This window comes from Ranitomeya imitator, chromosome 1, assembly GCF_032444005.1.
Source record: "Ranitomeya imitator isolate aRanImi1 chromosome 1, aRanImi1.pri, whole genome shotgun sequence".
Lineage (NCBI taxonomy): Eukaryota > Metazoa > Chordata > Amphibia > Anura > Dendrobatidae > Ranitomeya > Ranitomeya imitator.
The window spans coordinates 866,979,090-866,999,572 of NC_091282.1; the positions used below are offsets into that span (position 1 = coordinate 866,979,090).

Below are 20,483 nucleotides of genomic sequence, written 5' to 3' on the forward strand. Positions count from 1 at the left end.
GAGGATCTGCAAGAAAGAATGACAGAGGATCCCTAAATCCAGGTGTGAAAAACCTGTTGCATCATTCCCAAGAAGACTCATGGCTGTACTAGCTAAAAAGGGTGCTTCTACCCAATACTGAGCAAAGGGTCTGAATACTTATGACCATGTGATAGTTTATTTTTTTTAAAAATACATTTGCAAAAATTACTACATTTCTGTTTTTCTTCAGTAAAGATGGGGTGCAGAGTGTACATTAACCCCTTTACCCCCAAAGGTGGTTTGCACGTTAATGACCAGGCCAATTTGTACAATTCTGACCACTGTTCCTTTATGAGGTTATAACTCTGGAACGCTTCAACAGATCCCGGTGACTCTGACATTGTTTTCTCGTGATATATTGTACTTCATGATAGTGGTAAAATTTCTATGATATTACTTGCGTTTATTTGTGGAAAAAAACGGAAATTTGGCAAAAATTTTGAAAATTTAGCAATGTTCCAACTTTGAATTTTCATGCCCTTAAATCACAGAGATATGTTTGTTACACAAAATACTTAATAAGTAACATTTCCCACATGTCTACTTTACATCAGCACAATTTTGGAACCAACTTTTTTTGGGTTATGTAGTTATAAGGCTTAAAAGTTGACCAGCGAGTTCTCATTTTTACAACACCATTTTTTTTAGGGGACACATCACATTTGATGTCACTTTGAGGGGTCTATATGATAGAAAATACCAAAAAGAGACACCATTCTAAAAACTGCACCCCTCAAGGTGCTCAAAACCACATTTAAGAAGTTTATTAACCCTTCAGGTGTTTCACAGGAAGTTTTGGAATGTTTAAAAAAAATGAACATTTAACTTTTTTTTCACAAAAACTTTACATCAGATCTAATTTGTTTTCTTTTACCAAGGGTAATAGGAGAAATTGGACCCTAAACGTTGTTGTGCAATTTGTCCTGAGTACGCCGATACTCCATATATGAGGGTAAACCACTGTTCGGGCGCATGGCAGAGCTCGGAAGGGAAGGAGCGCCATTTAACTTTTCAATGCAAAATTGGCTGGAATTGAGATAGGACGCCAAGTCGCGTTTGGAGAGCCCCTGATGTGCCTAAACAGTGGAAACACCCCACAAGTGACACCATTTTAGAAAGTAGATCCCCTAAGGAACTTATCTAGATGTGTGGTGAGCACTTTGAACCCCCAAGTGCTTCACAGAAGTTTATAATGTTGAGCCGCAAAAATAAAAAATCATATTTTTTTCACAAAAATGATCTTTTCTCCCCCAATTTTTTATTTTCCCAAGGGTAACAGGAGAAATTGGACCCCAAAAGTTGTTTTGAAATTTGTCCTGAGTACGCTGATACCCCATATGTGGGGGTGAATCACCGTTTGGGTGCATGACACAGCAAGGAAGGAGCGCCATTTTGGAATGCAGACTTTGATGGAATGGTCTGCGGGCGTCATGTTGCGTTTGCAGAGCCCCTGATGTACCTAAACAGTAGAAACCCCCCCCACAAGTGACCCCATTTTGGAAACTAGACCCACCAAGGAACTTATCTAGATGTGTTGTGAGAACTTTGAACCCCAAAGTGTTTCACTAGAGTTTATAACGCAGAGCCGTGAAAATAAAAAATCATATTTTTCCCACAGAAATGATTTCTTTAGCCCTCAAATTTTTATTTTCCCAAGGGTAACAGGAGAAATTGTGCCACAAAAGTTGTTGTTCAATTTGTCCTGAGTACGCTGATACCCGATATGTGGGGGTAAACCACTGTTTGAGTGCATGTCGGGGCTTGGAAGGGAAGAAGTGGTGTTTTGGAATGTAGACTTTGATGGAATGGTCTGTGGGCGTCACGTTGCTGATGTGCCTAAACAGTGGAAACCCCCAATTCTAACTCTAAGGGTACCGTCACACAGTGGCATTTTGATCGCTACGACGGCACGATTTGTGACGTTCCAGCGATATATCCGTGACGTTCCAGCGATCTCGCTGTGTCTGACACGCTCCTGTGATCAGGGACCCCGCTGAGAATCGTACGTCGTAGCAGATCGTTTGAAACTTTCTTTCATCATCTAGTGTCCCGCTGTGGCGGCATGATCGCATGGTGTAACAAAGGTGTGCACGATATTGTATATGATGTGCGCATAGTAACCAACGGCTTCTACATCGCACATACGTCATGAAATTATCGCTCCAGCGTCGTACATTGCAAAGTGTGACAGCAGTCTACGATGCTGGAGCGATATTGTTACGATGCTGGAGCGTCACGGATCGTGCCGTCGTAGCGATCAAAATGCCACTGTGTGACGGTACCCTAACCCTAATCCCAACACACCCCTAACCCTAATCACAACCCTAACCACACCCCTAACCCCAACACACCCCTAACCCCAACACACCTCAAACCCTAATCCCTAACTTAACCATAATCCTAACCACACCCCCTAACCCAAACACACCCTTAACCCCAATCTCAACCCCAACACACCCCTAACCCTAATCACAAGCCTAACCATAACCCTAGTCACACCCCTAACCCTGACACACCCCTAACCCAACCATAAACGTAATCCAAATCTTAACCCCAACTCTAGCCCCAACCCTATCCATAACTTTATCCCCAATCCTAACCTTAACTTTAGCCCCAACCCTAACCCTAATGGGAAAATGGAAATAAATAAAAAAAAATTATTTTATTATTTTTCCCTAACTAAGCCGGTGATAAAGGGGGGGTTTGATTTACAATTTATAGCGGGTTTTTAGGTTTGGCAGCTGTCACACACTAAAAGACGCTTTTTATTGCAAAAGTCTTAGTTACTCACTGGTTGACGGTATTTTTCGAAGTCCATGACAGCACCACCTGAGAGAGGGGATCCGCCCCTCAGGAACAGGAAACCTACAGATACAAAAGGCAGCACCTCTCCCACGCATCAGTTGGATTACAGAGCACAAGAGGACCACCAAGGTTAATGGCATGATTTACAGTTAGGGCCAGAAATATTTGGACAGTGACACAAGTTTTGTTATTTTAGCTGTTTACAAAAACATGTTCAGAAATAAAATTATATATGTAATATGGGCTGAAAGTGCACACTCCCAGCTGCAATATGATAGTTTCCACATCCAAATCGGAGAAAGGGTTTAGGAATCATAGCTCTGTAATGCATAGCGTCCTCTTTTTCAAGGGACCAAAAGTAATTGGACAATGGACTCTAAGGCGTCTCCCTCGTTAACCTGTAATCAATGAAGTAGTTAAAAGGTCAGGGGTGGATTCCAGGTGTGTGGTTTTGCATTTGGAAGCTGTTGCTGTGAGCAGACAACATGCGGTCAAAGGAACTCTCAATTGAGGTGAAGCAGAACATCCTGAGGCTGAAAAAAAAGAAAAAATCCATCAGAGAGATAGCAGACATGCTTGGAGTAGCAAAATCAACAGTTGGGTACATTCTGAGAAAAAAGGAATTGACTGGTGAGCTTGGGAACTCAAAAAGGCCTGGGCGTCCACGGATGACAACAGTGGTGGATGATCGCCGCATACTTAATTTGGTGAAGAAGAACCCGTTCACAACATCAACTGAAGTCCAGAACACTCTCAGTGAAGTAGGTGTATCTGTCTCTAAGTCAACAGTAAAGAGAAAACTCCATGACAGTAAGTACAAAGGGTTCACATCTAGATGCAAACCATTCATCAATACCAAAAATAGACAGGCCAGAGTTAAATTTGCAGAAAAACACCTCAAGAAGCCAGCTCAGTTCTGGAAAAGTATTCTATGGACAGATGAGACAAAGATCAACCTGTACCAGAATGATGGGAAGAAAAAAGTTTGGAGAAGAAAGGGAACGGCACATGATCCAAGGCACACCACATCCTCTGTAAAACATGGTGGAGGCAACGTGATGGCATGGGCATGCATGGCTTTCAATGGCACTGGGTCACTTGTGTTTATTGATGACATAAGAGCAGACAAGAGTAGCCGGATGAATTCTGAAGTGTACCGGGATATACTTTCAGCCCAGATTCAGCCAAATGCTGCAAAGTTGATTGGACGGCGCTTCATAGTACAGATGGACAATGACCCCAAGCATACAGCCAAAGCTACCCAGGAGTTCATGAGTGCCAAAAAGTGGAACATTCTGCAATGGCCAAGTCAATCTCCAGATCTAAACCCAATTGAGCATGCATTTCACTTGCTCAAATCCAGACTTAAGACGGAAAGACCCACAAACAAGCAAGACCTGAAGGCTGCGGCTGTAAAGGCCTGGCAAAGCATTAAGAAGGAGGAAACCCAGCGTTTGGTGATGTCCATGGGTTCCAGACTTAAGGCAGTGATTGCCTCCAAAGGCTTGGCAACAAAATATTGAAAATTAAAATATTTTGTTTGGGTTATGTTTATTTGTCCAATTACTTTTGACCTCCTAAAATGTGGAGTGTTTGTAAAGAAATGTGTACAATTCCTACATTTTCTATCAGATATTTTTGTTCAACCCTTCAAATTAAACGTTACAATCTGCACTTGAATTCTGTTGTAGAGGTTTCATTTCAAATCCAATGTGGTGGCATGCAGAGCTCAACTCGCGAAAATTGTGTCACTGTCCAAATATTTCTGGCCCTAACTGTATGTACAATATACAATACTATTACTACTAACTATTTACCACATGTGGATCATAAGAGGAAGAAGTGCACACTCAGAACTAAAGAAAGGGAGGGAATCTACGAGTGCTGTCATGGACTTTGAAAAATACCGATAACCGGTGAGTAACTAATACTTTATTCGAACATCTATGACAGCACCAACTGAGAGAATTATAGAGAGTAATAACTATTTAGGGAAGGACTACAGCCTGCAGCACCCTTACACCAAAGGAGAGGTCTGAGGAAGCACCCAGATCTAGTCTGTAATGATTGAAAAATGTGCTCGGAGAGGACCAAGTAGCTGCCTTACATATTTGATCAATTGAAACTTCCGATCTCTCCACCCACGAGGTTGCCATAGCTCTAGTGGAATGCGCCCTCATTTCTCCAGGTGCCGACCTCCCCTTTGAGATATATGCTAGTGAAATAGCCTCCCTAATCCACCTAGCTAGCATGCTTTTTGATGCCCTAAGGCCCTTCCTAGTGACCTGATAGGAGACAAACAAGGTGTTGTTTTTTTTCAGAATCAGTAACCGCTAGGTATTCCAGGAGACATCTCCTAACGTCTAGGTGTGTAATTTCTTTTCCTTTTCGTTACCAGGATTAGGGAGGAAGGATGGAAGGACTATTTCCTTCAACCTATGGAAACTGGAGACTACCTTAGGCAGGTACGCTTGATCACGTCTAAGTATTACTCTATCATCCCTGAATTGGTTATAAGGGGGAAGCCTAGATAACGCCTGGATGTCACTTACTCTACGAGCTGATGTCAGTGCTACCAAGAAGGCTACATTGAGAGACAAGTTTTTTTATGGAGGCCGCTGAAATAGGTTCAAATGGGGCCTCTGTCAAAGACTTGAGGAGTAGGTTTAAATCCCACGGCATGACCCTATCTTTCACTACTGGTCTGGACCTACTCGCCGCCTTAATGAATCTACTGATCCAGTAATTACCGGTGATGTTGCAGCTAAAAAGGGCCCCTAAGGCTGACACTTGCACTTTAAGGGTACTAGTGGAAAGCCCCATGTCCAGACCTCTTTGTAGGAATTCTAGAATCTTAATTATTGATGCTGATTGACCAGCTACCACCCCTGAGTCTTGAAGGGACCTTTTCCAGATTCTTGCATAAATTTGGATTGAAATCACTTTCCTGCTTTTAAGCAGGGTATTAATCAAGCCTGGGGAGAAACCTCTATCCTTCAGCACTTACCGTTCAAAATCCACGCCGTCAGATGAAGGCCAGCCACCTGACGATGGTAGACTGGACCCTGGGATAGGAGATCCGGAATGTCTTGTCTACACTATCAGGCCCTGAACACCTCCAATAACCCCACCATATCCCTATGACTATGATGCTCTCATAGTCCCTGGACTAAAACCTCACCCATATGAGTCCCCCAACTGGAAGGGCTTGCATCTGTGGTGACTATACAGGTTATGTTATATTCCCAGGGCACCCCTCTGGATAGATTGTTTTGTTTCCCTCTAGCCGCCAATCGAGGGATTTTATATCGTTTCGGGATAAAGTCAGCTGGCCTTCTAGGTAACCCCCCAAATTTTCTGATGTAACAAAACCTTGCTCTGTAGTTTCCTTGCATGGAACTGGGCCCACTGGACCGCGGGAATACAGGACGAGAGAGAGCCCAGAAGAGACATGGCTTTCCTGAGGGATATGGTGGGGTTATTGGAGGCGTTCAGGACCTGATAGTGTAGGCGAACTAACTTTTCGGGAGGCAGACGGCACTAGGGAAAGAAAATATAAGGGAAACATTGCATCAGGGTACATTCACGAAGATGTCTTACCCAAGCAGTAGTGGTAGGTACTGGATCACGGGGGAGCGAGCTGAATCCTTCAGCCTGGAGGAACTTTTGCAGCTGGGCTGCCCACTTCGTCCTCATTTTTTCAGCTGGGGGTTTGCATGGGACCCCTCTGAGGCATATTCCTGCTCCTGCTCCAGCTGGACCTCGGGAGCTTCCTGCTCATCCATTGCTGCAATGGGTCAAAAGCAGCCCTGCAACGTCTCCGTCGTCTTTTTGTAGCCCTCCCCCAGAATCCGGGTCAGCAGGGATGAGGCCAGGGGTTCCGTCCCCCATTTGGGATGCTCCACGGTCTTCCCTACTGCACCTCGCCCTCCCGCTGCCACAGCCTCCATGCCCGCACCTGTACCGCCGTGACCCGGCAGCGCCCACAAGTGAAGCTAGCTGGCATTCGACTTCCGCCCCAACGCCCTGCCCCCCCAGCCGTGCCACTTCCGGCGCTCAAATGAACGCGCGGGGATGCGTAGGAGGACAGCTGCATGGCGCCAAGGCCCGGTCGGGCACGACCCCAGCTCTGGCTGGCGCTGGATGACGGCCCGGACCGCAGGACGACTGGCACCAGGAGGACCAGGATGGACCCGGGGAGGGATACTTACCTACCAGCGCCGGCTCTGGTGACGGCCATCCTCCGGACCCTGCTCCACCTGCTCCACACACTGTTGTGGAACCCTGCCCGGGTCCACCGTGGCGCTTCCAGGGACCCCACACTGACCGAGGTAGGAGACCCCCCGCTACCTGGGTCGGTCAGCCGGCATGGAATTCCTGATGATCGGAAATGGACGATCTGTAGGGCATCGTGTCCTCCAGCAACAGGGACCAACTGATGCGTTGGAGAGGTGCCGCACTTTTGTATCTGTGGGTATCCTGTTCCTGAAGGGCGGATCCCCTCTCTCAGGTGGTGCTGTCATGGACGTTCGAATAAAATAGTTTTTGCGTCACCACATTTTGAGAGCTATAATTTTTCCATATTTTGGTCCACAGAGTCATGTTAGGTCTTGTTTTAGCTTTTTATTCCGATTTGTGTTAGGCAGAATAAACAAAAACCAGCAATTCATGAATTTCTTTTTTTGGGGGGGGCATTTATACTGTTCTGCATTTGGTAAAATTAATAAAGGAGTTTTATTCTTTGGGTTAGTACGATTACAGTGATACCTCATTTATATCTTTTTTTATGTTTTGGCGCTTTTATACAATAAAAACTATTTTATATAAAAAATAACTCTGTCCTCCGTAGTACATGCCTGCACAAGGCATTCTTGCCTTGCGCAAGCGTGTACTATGGAGGACAGAGAATGAACTTCAATCCAATATTGCAGCCAGCATGCAGCCAGCAGGTAAGGAAAGGGAGAATCAAACACCCGAAAACCCCGCCCCTATGGCTGAAAATTGTTCCCTCAAAATTCAGGTGACAGAGTCCCTTTAAAAAAAAAAAGGTCTAGTCACTAAGGTCAAAATTAGCTCCGTCACTAAGGTTTTAAAAGTATTTTCTATTATTGTTTGTCCTTGGCAGAGTACAGTTCTAGCACACTACTTTCATTATTTCAATTTCTCCTTTCTCAGCAGTTAAACCTCAACATTAATAGCATGTGCTTTCAAATACACATCTGAGGGCTTTATTTCCTTTATAAATAGACTTGCCTGATGTAATGCAAAGTCTTCGTTCAGTGGCAAATTAACACTATATATCTGTTGAGTAGAAAAGTACAGAAATGGCTTTGCTCCTACCTCATGTGTTTACTCTGACTAACACTGTAAAAATGCTAACCAGGCAATTAGGCTGACAATAAAATCACCTAAACAGCAAAATGAAGTACTAAAAAGCCTCCTAGTGAAAACATCACACAGTTCATAAATATCAGATCTTTGTTGAAATCTTTAACTACAGTATATCATGAAGACATATTACTAAAGAGAACTAGAAGAAAATGCCGCTCAGTCAGTTATTCAGATTGTGGTAGGTGGGACAGTCACAATACGTACTTACCATTTCTACTGATTCTGACAGCTGACACCCAGCACTAAGTGCCAGAAGCGGTCACGCACCACTCCCGTCACTTTAACCCCCCCGAAATGCTGCGATCGGCCGAGATCGCATCATTCCAGGAGCCGGAAGAAGGCTGACAGCCCCTCTAACTTTGGATCGGAGACCCCACGGCGTGAAGCGGGGTCCCGATCGTTGCCATGGTGTCCTGATGTTGTCAAGACATCCTGGTCACCAGAGTTAGGAAACATGCTGATCATGCGCAGTGCATCAGCGAGTTTCTCTGTCAGTGCAGAGCTGACAGCTTCCATAGCATGGGAATGCATCCCCATGCTGTAGAAGCAATCAGCCAGCAAAACATGATAGTCCCATAGTGGGACTAAGTAAAAAAGTTTAAAAAAATAAGTAAAGAATTGTTTTTAAATAATTGCAAAAATATTTTTTTGAAAAATCAAAAATAATAATAAAAAATCAAAAGATACTGTATCTATAAATAAATATTTGAATGACAAAATATATAAACAATAAAAGTACACATACTTGCTATCGTCACGTCTGCAATGACACATCCTAAAGAACTGTCTCACTAATTTTTTCTATAAAATAGTTTTTAATGTGTAAAAGTCCCAAAACATTAAAAAAAAGATATACGGTAATTGAGGTATTGCTGTAATCGTACTAACCCGAAGAATAAAACTGACTTATCAATTTTACCACACACGGAATGGCATAATTCCCCCCCCCCCCCCCCACAAAAAAAAAAATCCTGAATCGATGATTTTTGATCATTCTGCCTCCCAAAAGATCTGAATAGAAAGCGATCAAAAAATGTAATGTGCATGAAAATGGTACCAATAAAAACGTCAACTCGTCTTGCAAAAAAGAAGCCATCACATGCTCTGTGGGACAGAATATTGAAAAATTATAGCTCTCAAAATATGGTAATGCAAACACTATTTTTTGCAACAAAAGGCATCTCTTAGTGTGTGACAGCAGCCAAACATAAAAACTCAATATAAATCTGGTATCTCTGTAACCGCACCGACCTGAAGAATAAAGTCAACTAATCACTTATACCGCACGAGGAATGGCATAACAAATAAATAATACCAGTTCTTCACCTGCTGTTGATTTTTTCATTCTGTCTCCCAAAGATCACAGTAATACTCGGTGCACATTTATCCTGCGCTCTGCGCTGAGCACTTGCATCAAGGTTTCCATGTAAATCTTTGAAATACGTGATTCAGGAGGAACCTCTGGCGGAAAATTCCCTATAATGAGGCAAATGGAGGCACTGTGGACGTCATCTGACTTGTGATCCGGAAGTGTCCGTCTTTTTATGATTGCATAAAAGTGCTGTCAGCCACAGTTTTGTGCACTTCTGAAAAGAAGGACACCGCTGAACAGAGGCCAGGAGGAGACCAGACTAACTCTGCTGCCTCGGGGGTTTCATCTGAATCACGTCACTCAGAGATTTAGATGGAAACCCCAAAGTAAGTGCTCAGCATATAGCGCCAGATAACTGTGATCCAAAATGTTATGTAAAATGTTCCCAATAAAAGCTTCAACTCAATCCACAGAAAAAAAAGTCCCCACTCAGGACTGTCATCTGTTAATGGAAATATAGGGGGCTTCCACATTACTGGTTGCACAAAGGCTCTGGAAAAGCGAAATGGCTCCTCAATCGCCAAAAGAAATTCAGCAAATTCTGCGCTCCCAAATCCAAATACCCCCCTCCCTTCAAAGCCCCACAGTGTACCTAAACCACATATTGCATCCAAGTTTGGCATTTCTGAAGTGATGAGAGCCCACCTAACTTACGGGTGCATGCCTCCAGAAGCACGGGCTGGGAATAATGTACTGGTGACTGCAATGTACTGGTCACTACAATGGCAGTTTGCAATTTTCACTCGGCAACATTCATTGCTGCTGGTTTCTGGAAAAAAACCCATGGAGTCAAAATCCTCACTACATTTGTAGATAAATTCCCCAAGGGGTATAATTTCCAAAATGGGGTCACTTGAGCGGGGAGTCTGCTCTTCTAGCAATTAGGGGATCTGTATATGGAGTCCACAAACTGTTTTAGGAAAATCTGCATTTCAGGATGCAAATAGTGCTCCTTTCCTCCTGAGTATCTCCGCATTGCTAAGTAGTACTGTACAGCCACATATGGGTTATTGCCACATTCAGGAGAAATTGTAGGACACTTCTTGTGTGAAAATGTAAAATCTGGGGCTAAAACAAAATTTTGGTGGTAAAAATGTAGTTATTTTTTCTTTACTGCCCAATGGTATAATATTCTGTGATACACCCGTAGTATCAATATGATCACTGCACCCCTAGATGAATTTATTGAGAGGTGTAGTTTGTAAAATGGGGTCACTTATGCGGAGCTCTGCTCATGGGCTCTCCCAATGGGTCATGGCATCTGCAAACCATAACAGTAAAATCTGGCGCTCCTTGCCTTCTGAGCTTTGCACAGTGCCTGAAAAATATTTCTCGACTACATGTAGGGTATTAGTGCACTCAGGAAAAAATGGACCTCAGTTTGTTGTAAAAAAAAATTCCTATTATCCCTTAGAAAAATTAAACACTTGGGGCTAAAACAACATTTTAGTGACAAAAATGTAATTTTTTCTTTCTTCACCGCTCAGTGGTATAAAATTTTGTGAGGCACATGTGGTGTTAATATGATTAATGCACAACTAGATGAATTCATTGGGGGGTGCAGTTTGTAAATTGAGTTCACATATAGAGGGTTTTCTGTTGTTCTGGCACCTCAGGGGCTTTGCCAATGTGTCATGGCACCCTCAAACCATTCCAGCAAAATCTGAACTCCAATATGACTTCCCTTCTGGGGTATCAGCGTACTCCGGAGAAATTGCACAACAAAATGTATTGTGCAATTTCTCCTGTTACCCTTATGAAAATGCAAAATTTGCGGCCAAAATAAATTGTGGGGAAAATGTTATTTTTACAACTCAATGTTATAAACTTTTGTGAAGCACCTGGGGGTTCAAGGTGCTCACCACAAATCTAATTACATTCCTTGAGGGGTCTAGTTTCCAAAATAGGGTCATTTGTGGGGAATTTCCACTGTTTAGGCACGAGGCTCTCCAAATGGGATATGATGTCCGATAATAATTCCTTCCCTTCCGAGCCCTACCGTGCACCCAAACAGTAGTTTTCTCCCTATTGGGTATCGGAGTACTCAAGAGAAATTGCACAAATTGTATGGTGCAATTTCTCCTGTTACCCTTATGAAAATGAAATATTTTGTACTAAAAACATATTTGTGGCAAAAATGTTTTTAGTTTTTTATTTTTACAGCTCAACGTTATAAACTTCTGTGAACCACTTGAGGGTTCAATGTGCTCACTTGTGGGAGATTTTCACTGTTTAGGCACATCAGAGGCTGTAAATTAATTATTTGCAATTGCTCCTCACAAAAACAGACATGCCCATAAATCATAATTGGTTTGTATTCTAAGAATGAAAAACATGGCTAGAACATGAACATGAAAAATGGAAGTCTGAATAAAACCTTAAAAGGTTTGCCCACTAGTAAGACAACCCTTTCCTAAACTACATGTTCGGCCCCAATTAAATGATAAAGCCTATGCTTACTTCCTGTGCCGGCGCCGTTCCTACGGTATTAGCACTCACTCACCCGGGGCTGTGATGCGGTGGAATGACACATGATGCCCGGCGTCCAATCCACACTGTCTATGGCTTCGGACCAACTGAACATGAACATGAAGAGGAAGTCTGGAATCAGCTGTAGCCCGGACTTCCTCTTGATGGTTAGTTTGTCCGAAGGTGGAGACAGTGACACCAGCGCTGGGTGTTGCGTGTCAATGCTCCGGGGAGAGCGAGCATCGATTCTGCAGGAACAGAGCCGGGATAGGAAGTAAGTATAGACTTTATTATTTTATCGGGGCAGGGCATTTAGTTTAAGAAGGGATTGTCCTATTAGTGGACAACCCCTTTTAGATGCAACCAACATAGTCTGCCATTGTGACTGTTATCCCAGCCTTGTGCTGCATGGACTGACTGCTCAACCCCTTAAGATAATCAATATAATTTAATTTTATGTTGAAAATCGAAGTGCAGAGACAGAGGTTTAATAAAGTGATATAAGAAATACTGATTCTAGGGCTGCAGTTAATGAAAACGACTTCCTACTCTGTATCTAAAGATGCTGCTGAACTGTGTTTTTTTTGTGTATGGTCTTCTATGGGGAGCGTGAAAAAACACATGTAAAAATGCACAGTTGCTTTTTTAAAGTGCAGAATCAAAGCTTTTCTGTACTTTAAAAACACATAAAAATGCTTCAAATCTGTACCAAGAACACAACAAACAAGGAGAAAGATGCATAAAAAAGCAGCAAAACTGCAGAAGATTGTTTGGTGTTAACATCTGCAGAAAACACAGTCTAGAACTATGAATGAATGAGCAACAAAGAAAGAAATGAATAGGTCCCAACCATCCTGGATACATCGTCGGGACAGTCCCGGATATGGGTCTATGCCCTGCAGTCCCGGCCATGTGCTGGATGTCCCTCACTGCTTCCATGCCCACTCTGCAATTCCTCTTGCCAGGGTAGGAAGAAATGATAACTGGGTGTGGCTTGGGGGCGTGAATAGGGGTGTGGTTAAAATTTGCCACTTAGTTTGTTCCTCTTTCTGGTCTGATAAACAATTTACAAAACACATAAATAGGTGTGTAAAAATAAATCATAAATCCTATAAACAGAGCACCACACGCCACAAAAATAAAATATTTATTTAAGCTAAAAATACATATTTAATCACATTACACACACGCGCGCACACAAATATACAGTGTGTGAAATAAGTATTGAACACGTCACCAATTTTCTTTGTAAATACATTTCTAAAGGTGCTATGGACATGATATTCTCACCAGATGTCGGTAACAACCCATCTAATCCACACAGGCAAAGTGATCAAACCACTGATGACACAGAGAAAAAGTATTGGACACATGAAGAAAGAGAGGCACAAAAAGCCATGGAAAGTCATGACACTAGCGGAAATCTATCAGTAATTATAAAGCAATCCTGCCACTTAGTGAAAAATAATATCAGCTGGTTTCACTCTGGGCCTATAAAAAGGTGTCTCATTACTGGGGTGCCACACAAGAAACATCTCATGGTAAAAACATACACACGGATGACACACTGATGGAAAACAATGATGACACCTGTACCGTTTTTTCACGTATGTGTTTTATACGAACATGTGGAAGAAGCCTTATAAAAACAAGCAATACATTACATGGTTTTGATTAGCTGCTACCAGTATGAATACATGTTACAATAAGCCCATATATGAATAAAAAATAATAAAAAATTAATGAGCGAAAAATATGAATAAAAAATAATAAAGTTACAATAATAGCGTAACATATATTAACAGTACCAGCTAGTCAACATACGTAATTCAGCTCAATAAATAAGCAGAATTCAAACTGGTCTATTGGTTTGACCCTCCACAGCCACCATCAGAGTTTCCCATGTGGCCCCTTGGGAAAGTTTATTGCCCACCCCTGTTCTTGTCTGACTTTGATTAAGTACACCTTGTGTAATACTGAGTGACAGAGAGTCAAAATATCAGAGTATTTGCTGTTTTTATTCCGTTCGTGGCAACACAGCACCTAAACCCAGATAATGACGTGATCATAAACCCATGGTCAATTAACCCCTTTCCGACGTTGGGCGTAATAGTACGCCCATGGTGGAATCCCTCCCTTTCATGTGTGCTCCAGGGCTGAGCCCACATCTTTCCTGGCACATGTCAGCTGTTTTGAGTCACGATCCACCCGTGGCTGTTAACCTGTTAAATGCCGCTGTCAATCTTTGACAGCAGCATTTAATTTGCCCTTCCGGTGAGCGCATAGGAAATCCCACCCATCGGTGACCCCTTCATGTGATCGTAGGCCACCGATGGGTTGACATGACAACCAGAGTTCTCCAGCAGACCTCTATGGTTGTCACTGCTGGATTGCTATGAGCGCTGCACGGTGGTTGGTTGGCGCTCATAGCAAGTGAGCATTTCTGCTACACACAGTCGATCTGATCATCACCTGTATGTAGCAGAGCCGATCAGTCACCTGCAGCTTCTAGACTCCCATGAAGACTAGAAGCATGCAAAAATTAAAAAAAGTTAAAATATAAAAAAAATAAAGATATAAAAGTTCAAATCACCCCCCTTTCGCCTTATTCAAAATAAAACAATAAGAAAATCAACATAAACATACACATATTTGGTATCGCCGCATTCAGAATCGCCCGATCTTTCAATATTAAAAAAGAATTAACCAAATTGGTAAATGGCGTAACAAGAAAAAAATTCAAAACGCCAGAATTACGTTTTTTTGGTCGCCGCTACATTGCAATAAAAATGCAATAACGGGCAATCAAAAGATCGTATCTACACCAAAATAGTATGACCGTATTTCCCGGCATATAAGATGACTTTTTGACCCCTAAAAATTGTCCCAAAAGTCAGGGGTCGTCTTATACGCCGGGTACGGAGTGTGCACGGAGCGATCCTGCATTTCGGCGTGTGGTTCCCAGGGTCTGGAGGAGAGGAGACTCTCCTTCAGGCCCTGGGATCCATATTCATGTTAAAAATAAAGAATACAAATAAAAAACATGGATATACTCACCCTCGGACGGGCCCTGGATCACAGCGCTGCAAGCGTCTCCCTCTGTTCCTTAGAATGCGGTGAGTGAAGGACCTTCAGTGACGTCGCGGTCACATGAGCGGTCAGGTGAGCGGTCACCTGACCGCGACGTCACCGAACGTCCTTCACTCACCGCATTCTAAGGAACAGAGGGAGACGCTTGCAGCGCTGTGATCCAGGGCCCGTCCGAGGGTGAGCATATCCATGTTTTTTATTTTTATTCTTTAATTTTAACATGAATATGGATCCCAGGGCCTGAAGGAGAGTCTCCTCTCCTCCAGACCCTGGGAACCACACGCCGTATAAGATGACTGGGCGTATAAGATGACCCCTGTCTTATACGGCGGGCATATCCCAAATTCCATATTTTATATGGAAAAGATGGGGGTTGTCTTATACGCCAGAAAATACGGTAATAATGTCAGCTCGACAGGCAATAAATAAGCCCTCACTCAATCCGAGATCACAAAAAATGGAGATGCTACAAGTCTCGGAAAACGGCGCCATTTATGTTTGGATTTTTTCCATAGTTTGGATTTTTTTTCACCTCTTACATAAAAAGAGCCTAGACATGTTTGGTGTCTATGAACTGTAATGACCTGGAGAATCATAATGGCAGGTCAGTTTTAGCATTTGGTGAACATGGAAAAAAAAACCATAACTGTGGAATTGCACTTTTCTTTGTAATTTCACTGCATTTGGAATTTTGTTTCCCGTTTTCCAGTACAAAATATGTTAAAACAAATTCAAAAGCACAGCTTGCCCCGCAAAAAACAAGCCCTCACATGGCCATATTGATGGAAAAATAAAAAAGTTATGGCTCTGGGAAGGAGGGGAGCAAAAAAAACGAAAACACAAAAAAATGAAAATACCTCCAGTCATGAAGGGGTTAAATAATGTATATGAATGGGAGTCAAAATGGAGAAAAATACGTACAAACCAATCAGTGAGCAAGGTGATCTTAATTCATTTTTTCTTATAATAATGCATTGTACGTGTAAATGGTGCAGGCAGCATACATCATATATGGGGAATCTCGTTGGACATCCCTGGTGGGTTTTTGCTATTACCGGTATGTTATACATGTGCAGATGAAAATAAAGAAAGTTTTCTCCAAACTTATCCAGTGAATTTTGTAACTATTTTGTAGGCTTGCTATGGTGTTTTTGTTTGTTTCTACGTGAATCTGACAGGCATACTCCATCCTATGCATTATTATAGTTTGTGTATCTCCCACAAACAAAACCCACCCAAGTACCACACCTTGGCACGCAGAATCCCTGAAGGCTTTATGTGACCCCATTCAACTTAGTCATGTCTCTGCCATGCACATGAGACCTTATTTAGATCTGAAACATCTACTATATTTTGCTCTTTGTTATACAATTGAGACTCTAGTTGTAATATTCTATATTATTCCAATCAAAATACTGTGTAAATCAGTATCATTCTGCTTTGTCCTGATGAAGATGTATGATTGCCTCGAAACGCATTGACAAATAAAACCGTATCCATACCGCATTTGTTTTCCATATATTGGATCCTCAGCAGTGCGGATTTTATAGCCACTTTCATCTCCAAGTGTGCTTACTAAATGTTTGGTGGATCTGCAGCCGCCATCTTTGCTTACAAGCTAACAAAGGGGTTGTGACCGTCACAACTGAGCAAATCCCATTTTACTCTTTCGTTTGTCAGGCCCCTTTCACACATGAGTTTTTTGCCATCAGTCACAATCCGTTGGCTCAACGGATCGACAGATGCGTTGCAGATTGTGAAAAACTGATTTAACCATCTATTTACCTAAATGTGCCATATATATTGACTTTAGAAGATCATGTGCTACAGTGAGCTACAACATACCCAGAAAACTCAAATAGGTTCAAATAGGGTTTATTGTAGATAAATTTGCTTTCATGAATAAGAGACAAAATACAATAAAGACAGCAAAAACAAGTAAAATGTGCGAGGAGGCATATACATAGTTACACCAATTCATTAAAGGGAACCCGTCACCCCCCCCTGGCGTTTGTAACTAAAAGAGCCAACTTGTGCAGCACTAATGCTGCATTCTGTCAAGGTGGCTCTTTTATTTGGGGTCCCTTCCAACGCTGAAATATTTGTTTTTATAATTTGCCCCTCGTACCTGTAGTCTGTCCGGGGGGCACAAGGTGGCTCTTTTAGTTAAAAACACCTAGGGGGGGGGGGGAGGGGTGACAGCTTCCCTTTAAGTTGCTGGAAGAGGTGAAGCCATTAAGTCGTGCTGCCTTCTACTTCGGGAGGCAAGACATAGCTTTTAGTCATCTGTTCCTCTGAGTTAATATTTAGCTGTTAACACCCACTCACATCATGGGAAATGGATTAGGAACACATCATTTAGACCATGTAAACAAAACCAAAGCATTTCTCTGAGTATAACGCAATGTAAACTGTTCTTTACAATGAGTACAACAAGTTCATGCCATCTACAAATTGTAATATATCCAACATCCATCCTTGGCTTCTGCTGCTATTATCATTTTGATATTTTTAATTCAGTACTGTGAAACATGACCACTTCCATGGCCTGGATACATGGCTGCAATATATATCATTTTTGCACTATTCATAATAGAGCCAGAACTGTTAGTCTTACATTATTATTTGTGCTGGCGTATTTATTGTATTGGTAAGGCAATTAAAGGGAATCTGTCAGCAGCTTTTTGCTACCTTATCTGAGAGCAGCATAATGTAGGAAAAGAGACTTTGAATGCAATGATGTATCACCTAGTTTACTGGGTGCAGCGGTTGTGACAGAAGCAGTGTTTTTAGGTGTAGCATATTGCAGAACTCAGAGAGCTAACCCCGCTCACACCAAGTATGCATATTGTATATTGACAGTGAGCTACTAATCACAGGAGGGGGTGTGGTCTGTCTAACTGTCATGTGAGCAGCAGTCTACGTAGTGATAGTTACCAGGTGATGAAACCTTCATTGTAAGTAAACAACACACAGCCTGATAAGTGATAGATCACTGAAATCTGTGTTTCTGCCCCATAGGCTCATTGCCATTTGTAATGCAATCAGGTGAGTGTAACACGATAAAAAAATCAGATTGCATTCACCCCAATGTTTCTCTATGGTGCAGCTCACATCTGCGATTATTTTTTCATGCCGACTCATGAGTGTTAACATGCTCAACCACCGCCATCTTCTCTAGTATCAGGCGTCCTTACGCTCCTCTTCAGAGTGATATCAGACTCTGGGTCACACTACGCTCCATACATGAGCCGGAAGTCTAGTCTACAATGTAAGCGTCTTTCTGACGCTCCATTGACTTACATTGTAAAAGCCACCTCCATGTCACACAGAGCGCAGTGTGACCCGGGCTGCCTGTGTTCAATGAATGGAGCATACTTAGGAGTTGTGGCAATGTGATGTTGAACATAAAATAATAATACTAATAATAAATATACATTTATATACGGTAATAATCAATTTCCTAATTTTTAACCCCTTAGTGACGGAGCCAAATTTTTGAAATCTCACCAGTGTCACTTTATGTGGTAATAACTCTGCAACGCTTCAACAAATCCCAGTGATTTTGAGAATGTTTTTTCGTGACACATTATACTTTATGATAATGGTAAATTTAGGTCAATATGTTTTGTGTTTATTTATAAAAATTATCAGAAATTTGAGAAAAATGTTAAAACATTAGCAATTTTCAAACTTTGAATGATTATCCCTTTAATCCAGATGGTCATACCACAGCAAAACATTAATACATAACATTTCCCTCATGTCTGCTTTACATCAGCACCGTTTGTACAATGTTATTTTATTTTCTTATCATTTTAGGAGGTTTAAAAATGTAGCAGCAATTTTTCTTTTTTTCAAGGAAATTTACAAAATTAATTTTTTTAGGGGCCTATCCAGGTTTGAAGTGACTCTGGGGTCCCATATATTGGGAAACCCCCCAAAGTTATACCATTTTAGAAACATCACCCCCTCACATATTGAAAACTATAGTGAGATAGTTTATTAACCCTTCAGGTGATTTTCAGGAATTAATACACAGTGACATGACATGAATGAAAATGTGTATTTTTACCACCTAAATGCCGCTAACTTCTGAACAGGTCACAACAGCCAGCAGACTCTAAAGCCGCTATTTGGACATGAATTGCCATCGCAAACATCAGGACCACACAATCATGATCTGAGGCCACCAATTAGGATGAAGAGGAAGCCCCCACACTCTGTTAACCATTTACTGTATATGATGTAGTCACTATTGCCAGCAGCATCTAAGGGGTTAATCAGAGTTGGACGGTGCAAACACTGATCGTGGCTGATGCAGCAAGTTGTCGGCTATAGTGGACAGCCGACAGCTGCTAGATTGTCACCTGTATGGGGAGGATATTCTCTTATATCTGAAGTCAGTTAAAAGACGTATTGGTGGTCATTAAGGGGTTAAAGAGCTGAGAATCAGAGGTTTACATTAAAAACTATGACATTGTATTAACATGCTTAGCATAATTTGGATGCGGATTTTGTACGCTGACTTACCTTTTCCAGTGTGACAGGGCTAGCAGTGATCACTGACATGGGATACTTGGTGGATAGCCTCTTTCCTTCTAAGCGTTGCCCCATATATCTGTCATTCAATCCTATGAATGTGGCAGATTTTTCTACCACTGTTTCTCGGAAACTTTTAAAGTCAGGACTTCTACAAAGAATTGGAATGGTTGTCACCGCGGGGTTGCATACTTCCACCTTCCACCACATCTTTTCTTTCCCTGGCTTGCAATGTTGGTCCATCATATTCCAGCTGCCCGGAGCATAGCTGTGACTGCTGTAGGGGCAGCAATTTGGCTCAGGCACATAATGGCTTGTCGCGGGGACATCGGATCCGAAGGTTCCATTTTTTTGCATTTGTCTGCACAATCCAGCTCCTTGGTTGTGAAGATAAGTTGTGTCTCTTGCAGTGGCAGATGCCAGTGTCTTCCCTTGGGCTGTATTTTTGCCGTTCTTGGTGCCATTGCTCATTGCTGTGCAGATGTTTAAACATGACACTGTACTCTGGGCAGAACAGCCTGCCTCAGTCTTGAGATGGCTACAGGCAGGCTGTGTGTCTTCTCTCACAGGAGAACTTGGCCTCCTAACGTCACATGCCTTTCTGCTTGCAGCTAAGAAAGTTTCCTCTGCCAAGCAGCGCGCCTCCTGTGATCGCTCAGCACATTTGCTTGGTGACTTCAGCTGGATATAGAGGAAGGAAGTTTTCATCTGTTGCTGCTCTGCCATTTCCTCAGCATGAGCTTGTCAAGAGACAGTTGTATATCCCACCAATGGAAAAGTATCTAACCTTTCC

The 20,483-nt window shown here is 42.3% G+C and overlaps 1 protein-coding gene across 2 annotated transcripts in view; it reads right to left on the reverse strand.

Annotated features, from left to right (window-relative positions):
* PSD3 (pleckstrin and Sec7 domain containing 3) overlaps nucleotides 1-20,222 on the reverse strand; it is an 835,030-nt gene extending 814,808 nt beyond the window's left edge. Inside the window, exon 1 of one of the 2 annotated variants that reach the window (XM_069742411.1) lies at nucleotides 19,682-20,222. In XM_069742411.1, the coding sequence (XP_069598512.1) occupies nucleotides 19,682-20,161 (480 nt within the window). In that variant the 5' untranslated portion in view covers nucleotides 20,162-20,222. The remainder of the gene's footprint in view (nucleotides 1-19,681) is intronic. The other variant, XM_069742419.1, reaches the window with a different exon arrangement.
* Nucleotides 20,223-20,483: the final 261 nt, after the last annotated feature.